General features: G+C 29.5%; 1 protein-coding gene across 1 annotated transcript in view; it reads right to left on the bottom strand.

The window, feature by feature from the left end:
- Positions 1-25: 25 nt before the first annotated feature.
- LOAG_09886 (phosphatidylinositol transfer protein) overlaps positions 26-9,533 on the bottom strand; it is a gene marked incomplete at both ends in the record, with an annotated part of 10,393 nt that continues 885 nt past the window's right edge. The window contains 11 exons of the mRNA XM_020448038.1: positions 26-197; positions 568-730; positions 867-963; positions 1,173-1,295; positions 1,665-1,910; positions 3,729-3,956; positions 4,940-5,197; positions 5,582-5,740; positions 5,900-6,069; positions 6,269-6,472; positions 7,513-7,645. Coding sequence (XP_020301783.1) covers positions 26-197; positions 568-730; positions 867-963; positions 1,173-1,295; positions 1,665-1,910; positions 3,729-3,956; positions 4,940-5,197; positions 5,582-5,740; positions 5,900-6,069; positions 6,269-6,472; positions 7,513-7,645 — 1,953 coding nt within the window. The remainder of the gene's footprint in view (positions 198-567; positions 731-866; positions 964-1,172; positions 1,296-1,664; positions 1,911-3,728; positions 3,957-4,939; positions 5,198-5,581; positions 5,741-5,899; positions 6,070-6,268; positions 6,473-7,512; positions 7,646-9,533) is intronic.

Raw genomic sequence — 9,533 nt, 5'->3', positions numbered from 1 at the left:
TTTTCTAACAAGAATTCTTTTGGGATCAAAAAAAATGAACTAACTTGAGGATAAAAGCAGCTACATCATCACTTTCCCAATATGAAGCGTGGAGAACATTGGGAAGAGCTGATGAAGGCAAGGCAATCATAGCATGCGGAGAGTGTAATATATGGTCGATACGATGATTACCCCAAAGTAATGACGAATCAAGTATACTATAAAACAGAAATTTCTCGGTCGTCTCATAAATTTTCAACATGAGAGAAAAAAAAAAACAACATGAATTAAAAATGAATTGTTCGTTGGAAAAATATCACTAGCGGAATATTCTAAATTTCAAATTTTTCGCAATTTTTCGAGAATATTTCACTCTTATAGGAATATTCGATAACAGGTTCAAGGTAAGTCAATAAAACAGAATTATTATATATTAACATGTTTTGCCTTTTTTTTTGCTCTGGACTATTACTTGCAACATTTATAACCCAATCTCACACCTAAATATGCATATTGATTAAAGAGTTTAGCCAATTTTCATGTTGTTTCTCTCCCATAATCACTTTTGAAGATATTTCAATCATTTACCCATCACTGTTTTCAACAGCATTGGTAATATCACTATAACGAGGCACATTTACAGGTAACAACATCGCAAGCTGAGGATTTAATACTGGTTCAAGTCGAGCACCACATGCATCTATCGAATAGTAGATATTGAACAACTGATTATATTCCAATGGTTCAGCTTCTAAAAGCGAAGAAAATTTTAACGTCGAACCAATTTTTAGTGCAAACAGTTAATTTTTTAAAACTTCAATATAATTATTTCCCAGTTGCTATAAAAATTAGAAAAAATATGTTGTGGAAAACAGGAAAACATGTACCATAACCGTGAAATTTTTGATGAACCAAAATAAAAGCCAAAGGACAACCAAGAAGGAATGTCATACTTGGACGGAAAGCTAGAGATTCCCATACTGTCTGTAATAGAAATATTTCAGTGTAAAATGGCTATCGCCAGATGTTTACCCCACATATTCCCAATGATTGCTATTTCTGTCACATTTGCCTTTCTCCATCTTATTCAATAAAATATCCAACACAGATTTAATAGGAAATTCTGAATTTAAAAGAAAGAAAAAATATTTTGCAGTCGGTTTTTGAAATTAAATCGAAACAAACTAATATACATCATTTGAAGAAGTTTCTGAACTAGGTGTTGATCGAGGACAACTTCTGAACTTCATCGTCAATGGTACCGACGAATTTCGCTGTAATTTATTTCCACCTGTCGCCGAAGCATTTTCTCCTAACTGTAAATTGTGGAATTACGGAAGAAAAAAAAACAAGACATCTGATTTTTTAAAAAACAAATATATATTTCCTGAAAAAAATTTAAGGTAATCATGTTCGTCGAAATACTTGTCCAATCAACGGATCTGTATATCAATAATCACTCACAACAAATATACTGTTCATACTGCATTCATCGGCATTATTTATTTATTTATTTTTTGACATTATTATTTTTTTTAACATTCAGACATTACTTCTTTTTTTGCTTTTTTTTAAAGCTTTCAAGATATGTCGCCGTCTCTGTTACAATGCAACTAGATATGATATTTTTTGGTAAAATATGATAAAACCTTATTGATAATAAATATTGACGAAAGTTCAATCACCTCTTGATTATTCAAGTTCGCAATGATATGAGACTTAGTTGAAAGATTACTGGAATGTCGTGAAACAATTTGATGCGACTCTTGTAAATGGCAGTAATTTGCGGAACGTTTTAAACATTCATGCAACAAAATTCCACCCAAATAATCACCCACAGCAAATATTTCGCCATTAAAATTTTGTCCAGCATTGGAATGCATAAACTGATTGTATGCTTCATTAGCACGATGTAGTGTATTTCGAACAGCCTGAAAGCAATGTTAAATTTTGAAATGAAGCATGAATTAGGCACAAATAGTATGCTATTAATCCTATCATTAAGCTAATATAGAAGTCATTTTTCAAAAGTTAAGCTAGCTCATTTTTTCATCAACTTCCTGTAGTCAAATTAAAACATGTTTTAAAACATGTTCAACTTCCTGTAGTCAAATTAAATTAAAACATGTTCAACTTCCTGTAGTCAAATTAAAACATGTTTCAGTCATTAAATTTTTTCACTAAATTTTCCCTAAATTACTCATTTACCAAAAATACTGTGAAAAAAAATATAGTGACACTGATTATAAATAGTCCAGAGTACTAAGTAAAACTACGGCTTATTTTAAGTGAATGGTTGCTAAGAGAATTATTCTAATCTCCACGTAACGGTTTTCTTCATCCATTTTCATAATAATTTATTTACAGTTAAAATGTTGCCGAAGTATGCCATTATTAGATGTCAAAATTTCGTCGTTACTATTTAAAATATCATTCGTGTTAAGAGATAATATTAATAAATTATTCTGTAATTCAAACTCTCATTTTTTAAATTTTTATCAAATTTCCTGTTTTTCTCTTTTTTTCATCCCATCTGTACATTAATGTGCTAGACATTTCACAATAATCTTCATCATTTAGCATCTTTTTCATTATAATAAAATGATTTACATTATATTACGGTAATAACGAAAATCTCAGAACAGCAAAAAGTGTCAAACAAATAGTACAATCATTATCTGGAAAAGTTCTACTAGGCATATATGTGCATTAAATAATCATCTACTTTACTTAAATAGCTCTTTCATATGGATCATCAAGTCTGGACTGATGCCTGTAATTACCAAAATCTATGCTATTAGTAGTATTGGATTTGTTGTCGAAATTGAATTTAATTAAGATTCTTTAAGTAGAAAGGGATCTTCCTACAGCAATTTCCAACTTATTGTACTTATGCTGATTGAATTCGAATGAAAACACTTCATTCAGCTAAAAACATTGACAATAATCTTGTTTTTCATGGATCAATAAGAAGGATTAGTTGATCACTGAAGTCTTCAAATCTGTTATCACTCATTGCTTTGGAATTATCAGCAAATAATCTCTTATCTCACTTCTCAATGACTCCAAACGATACCTCCCTTTTTCTAACAGATTATTCGGTTCAAATTCCTCAAAATTAAATTAGTGCAGAATTACTACACTCATTTCAGGTCTTTTTTCCCTTTTAAAGAAATAATGATACAAAAAAAAACCTGTGTTTAGGTATCGCTGCAAAAGCAGTTTAGAATGTGTTACATCAAAAATTTATAGTTTTAACTTCAGAATCTCGTTATTATGGCTTGTTTGTCGAGTCTTTACAAGAATAAAAAAAGTAATGCATCTCTTTCCTTGTCAATTGAATGCAAAAATCAATCTAAAATTTAGTCGCAAAAACATCACAGTCTCATTTAATATGATATCATTTATGTTTCTACAATAACGAAGTCCCAAAACAATAAAAAAGCCACCAGCAGTGACAAAGGGAATATATTCTAAAACTCCAGCTTCAAAAATATGAAAAATTGTCTCATTATTTGTACATTTTCAAGTGTATATAAACGATCACTTCTATTATTCATAAGTAATTAAACAATATATATTTATATATATGTCGTTAAATTTATTTAACTTCATTTCCAATATAAGTTTTTTTTTTCGTAAAGATTATGTATACCTTAAACAAACATATACATGATTATGTTATGTATTTTGATAAGAGATACCACAGATACCACATTCTTATTATACCATCTAATCAAGCAACAAACCTCAAAATAATATTGCGATGAAGAAAGAAGTAATGCCAGTGATGGATGAACGAGACCATATGTAGGCGTAATTGAGATCAAATGTAAGGCTGTATCGGCGAATTCTTGACCACATGATACTTGTAAAAAGTGAACATGCCCTTTGAGATGCTCATAATCCGCTGAGATCTGTTTTTCTATCGTTAAACGTAAAGAATTTGGATCTGATACATTCTGATCCGTTGAAACCTAATAAAAACAAGCAATAATGTCTATACTTAATTCTACATCATAAAAGTATCATCTTTTTATGCTATCCATAAAAGATGACAATACTTTAATTAGTTCAAAACCAATCATACAGTAATCATTAAAGTCATTAAATTTTGAGAATAATAATTATTTAACGTTAAATCCCTTTTCTTTTTTTTCCTTATTTCTTTGGATTTCAGAATTATCATTTGTACACACAAATTTTTTTTCCAATCTCAGAGCATATAGAGTCATATATTACCATGAGATGCGATCTATGATCATTTCAAACCAACTCTGGTCTATATGGTACATTGTAGTAATAGTACTTCTATAAAACTTACTTAATTTATCTTGGTTTCAATACTTCAGTATTCATCATTTCTATTTCATACAGTTTCTTATTGCGTACAATTTATTTCATATAAATGATGAGTTATTATTATTCAGTCTTTTGCTTCCTCGAAGACAGTGGAAGACAAAGCTTTATGATGGCATCTTTTTGAATAATTAAAAATTCACGACAGCTGCGCCTTAACGAATTGTCAACCTTAACATTGTTAAAACAAAAGCAAAAAAATGCATGCAACATCTTCTAAATGATCGGTTATCTTATAGAACAGTGCCAGCAAGAGGTTTTTGCAGGGATTAATTATAATGCTGACTGACATAGTAGAAATGTTTGAACTAGTGAGTATGTACAATCCGTATTGGTGAAGCAAAAGGACATTATCAATCTTGCAGTCTCATTCCTAATCTAATTCATTCATCTCTGATACACGAAGAAACTAGACTATGGATAAAATTAAATCAGGTGAATGCATAATCGTTGTCTAAAATCACATTTAAATTTAAGTTTTCTTTATGCCTATCAAACAGCATTAAGCAAAAGATGAATAATTTTTAACTAACGAACAGAAAATTAAGTTATTTTCCACTTAAAAATTAATAAAATTAAAAATCTTAATCAAGAAACTCACATCTGAAAAAATATCATCGTAGAAGATGATTATAAGCAAAGAAGCATTAGATGTGGTGTTAGCAGCCACCTTCAGATCTTGCTCAATTCGTGGTAATGACAATGTTTCATGACCACTAATAAGCGATATCTCCGAACTCCACTTTATCAGTGACTGAGAATCTTCCATGATCGGATCACCTTCTACACAATCGAAATAAATCGAGGAAGAAGTAGAAATAGATGAGCGTGACATCAACTTAGACAAATGTTCCGCTGCCTGAAAAGATGGATAAAAACGTCAATTTTTTTCCTTGAAAAAATGGACAAAAATTACTCATAAATTCTTAATATTCTTCCAGCAAATAAATAAATTGCTTCGTCCAGTAAATAGCACAGCGGCATTCGGAATCCTTTAAAAAAGGTTAATCCCAAAAGAGGACTGATGATACTATAACATCAAACCATCTCGTAAAATTAGCTTTTGATTAAATTTTTAATCGATATTTTAGAATTCAGTGGATTCAGTGGATAGTGGATACCTTCACTCTTCTCTTTCCATAGCATATATTCTCAATATGATAAGTGGCTAATCCATGGACTAATAAACTACACTGATGTAAGAATTCTATTCAGTATTGAAATCATTGAAAAAGATCATTACATCTCGCTCCAGTTCTCGTACATCCTCAAGCGTAAGATCGTGCCATTCATCCTGCCATGCCCATGCTTGTTTATGGGCTCTTAGCATTGTATTACGCAAAGCATGACTATGTATCCAACGTTCCGCGCGAGTTTGTAAGCCCCAAAATCGAAATTCAACCTGAAAGATTTCCTAATGAATAAATCCGAAATTCGCCTCATGAAATTTTTGTAGAATCCATCTAAAAAAATTCTTTTCATCAACCATACAGAATTCTATACGTCCCGAAATGTCCAATAAAAAAGGAAAAAAAGAGGAATATCTGGTAGAACAACCCACTTTGCAAAGTTTATAAGCACACATAATAGGTTTTCCATTTTTAATACAATCCTCAATCCAATCTTCTTTAAGCGGCCCACGACCAGTCTTTATACTACGATATAATTTCGGATCTTCCTCAGGAACATAATCATACGATGTTAACGGATCATTCACAAAATCCATTACATCTAGAAAATTGGAACTTACATTTTTCAACCTTCCTTCTCTAGTTATGATGAAATTTACATTTAAAACTGATTTCATAAATCAAAATGCCTTGAAAGAATGCTTATGGATAAATATTTTAACTGACACAACCATCTTTTTAAATTGAAATTCCGTGTTTCTTTGAAAATTTTTAAAAATACTGTTTTCCGGAAAACTTGCCAACAATTCGATTTTTCAATTCATCATCGGTAAGCTCGAAAACATTTTCTTGATTACCAGCATCATTGTAATACTTCGTTTCCACTTCAATATTGAAACGATCCAAAAATGGAGATGAATAACGTGTTTTCGTATGAGGATACGCATTCCAAGCTTCTTCATGTGCTTTCAATGCATTTGTTGGTAATACGCTGCGTAACCATACTTCAAAAAAAGAAAAAACGAAAATGATTTAGTAAATTAGCTCACGTACAAAATCGATTGTTTTTTTATCCAATGGTTCAAATATTTCCACCAGCATATCTTGCTAAATACCAGAATTTTCTTCCCAAAAAAAAAAAATCCTTTTAGTATTTAAATCAATTTTATCAAAATCACTCTCATTAAATGATATACAACATAAATGTTTCGTATTTGATCAGCTTTATGCTACTATTATGATCTTCAATATACAATCATACTTCGTTCAAAAAAATAGGAAGAGGGAATGTTTGAATGGAATTCATTTTATATTTCTTTATAATTTGAATAGCATTGATGTAATATTTCACTTAATTTTACCATCTCATGTATATGGAAAATTCACCACTTAATCATTCAGTTGTTTGATCAATCTACTGTTTTTTCGCTTTTGAAATAAGACACTAACTAATTTATCTTTATTTAATTTGAAAAAAAAAGAAAAAAAAAGGAAAAGCAAAACATCGGAAACAAAAAAAAAAGTAGCATGAACAATTTGTTTGACCATATTTTGATCTAATTTTCTATCATTTCTTGATATCTTAAAGGGAAAAAGGTAATTAAAAATGACAGTAATTCTTGGTGAAAAAAATAAGAAAAAAATCTCTACATCCATTAAATTAATTAGTTTAACTCGCGTTTTCCAGAAGAACTGTTCTGAGGATTCTTCAAAATAACTTCTTAGATAACTTCTTATACGATTTGAAAAATCGGTATAAAATGAGAATTACTGAAGCTATGATGCATCTCACGTTGTTACTGAACTAATTTGTTCTTCTTTCATCCTGATAATTTCTACTGATACTGATAACTGGATACTACAAGACTTACAATATCATTCATGGATGAATAATACTATGTCTTGAGCACCAGGTTATCAGTAAAACAATAACAATTAAAGAAAGCACAATTTCTTAAAGTTCACAACAGAGGTACACTGCTGTCATGCTATATCACTTCTTTTTTTTTTTTTTGCGGAATTTATCAATTGAAATACAAAATACCCGGAATTTTATTGCCGATATGATAAATTTTGAATGTGTATTGACCAGATCCACCTGGACCATCATTGTATGGTTTATTAGTAATAATTTCCACACCACTACCTTCACCGGAACTTTCTTGACGACTTTTTTTCTGCAAAAATTTTTCATCCTTTTAAAACGTTTTAAAATAAAAAAATTTAAAATGGTGTTTAATCATCAATTATTCCAGAAAATACCGTTTGTTTCATTACCATCCTTCTTGTTTAATTAGAATAAAATTTTTTGTTGTGGAATTTTATCTTAAGTACCAAAATGCATCATGTGCTATTTCAAATTCTAATTTTCAATAATGATGAGAAATATTTTTTGTTCTTTTTCTATTCCAAATTTCTTCAAAATAAACTTTACTTTTTCAATGCTAGCAGGAAATTCTTCATCAATATAACTTATTAATAGTTCTGGAATATGAATCGATATTTTTCTAATATTTGTGATTCAGAAATAAAACAAAAATTTGCTTCAATTTTCATGCTTCTTTTTTTTACCTCCCTTTTCCCTACTCTTTTTTCGCTTGATTGCTTTCATCGTTTTAGGATGTTAATACTGAAGGGAGTTACACTATAATGTAAACGTCGGACAGCAATTTCACACATAATTATTAGTATTTCAATTAATGAAAATGATTTCTACTTGAGGGATACAAACTAACGATTTTTCAGTTTGTATCAGTGCAACTTGAATTTTTCCCATAAATTTATTGTAAACTAATTGCTAGAATTGGTAAAAATGCAAGATATAAAATTGATTGGTCGGCAAAAACCAAAGTTATGACATCATCAAATATTTCTTCCAGTCAACTCGTTGAAATAAAGACTGATTTCTTTTGCGATTAGTTTGACAACATCTAAACAACTTATATTTTGCTCAAATTACTAACTCCGATGTTTTGAGAAATGTAAGAAATTTCTCTAAAATTGAAAAGTATATTTTGCAAGCCTGTTCATCATTTGTCATTTATTTATTTCATTTAATGAATCATTAAATTTCAATAAATTGCCATCTAATCGTTACAAATACGCCAATGCAGAAGCAATCAAAAAAAAGGCCTTGTCTAATGGAGAAGTTAAATTGATTAACCTAATATTATAATGATTTTTATACCACAGAAATTACAAATTTCGAGTTTTTAAATTTCCATAACACAAGCCAATTTGATCAAAATAAAATGTATAGACATCATATAATGCTAAGCAATTTGAAAACAATGTAACTGGCAACTTTATAAATCGGAAAAAAAAATTACAGTATGAACTTAAGCTCATGCTCAAATCTGCTAACCGATCTCTTTCTCTTCAATTTAGCAGTCCATAAATTGTCAACAAAGGAATTTTGACGATGGAAATGGGAAATTTTTTATGTCTTCCGTTTTAGCAAATGCCGCTAACAATGCCAATATTTCCAGCACCAAAATAAAAAGGGAAAACGGAAAAAAAAGGCTAACATTTTCGAAGATTAAAAAGTGGCCAGCAATATTCGCGGCACACAAATCTACTGACAAACAGATGGTTGATAAAGTGATAGATATCTGATAAACAGATACATATGTGCATTATATATATATATGTATACATATATATATATATATATATGTATACATATATATATGTATATATAATTTTATAAAAATTTATATATTTTTATTTTTTATTTATAAATTTCAAAAGCTTGACCGATAGTTATTCCGGAAAAACGTCAAATAACACTTGCAAATAGAAGAGCAAACTAGCAAGGAAATCATGATTAAATTGATAAAGAGAAAAAGCTAAGCTTCTTTGAAAAAAAAAGAACGTAGTGCCTAGCAAATTTCATAATTCAATCTTAACAAAATTATAGAAAGAACTTTTATTTACTTTTAGCTTAAAATTTATAACATTCCATTTGGCAGTTATAATTGAATCAATTGTTAAATATTTTTTCCGACTCAAACATTGACAAACAATTTCTTATTTCGAAGAGAAAATTTCGAATAATTTGATCAA

The sequence above is a fragment of the Loa loa genome (assembly GCF_000183805.2).
Source record: "Loa loa unplaced genomic scaffold supercont3.91, whole genome shotgun sequence".
Lineage (NCBI taxonomy): Eukaryota > Metazoa > Nematoda > Chromadorea > Rhabditida > Onchocercidae > Loa > Loa loa.
This window is presented reverse-complemented; position numbering and strand designations above follow the sequence as displayed.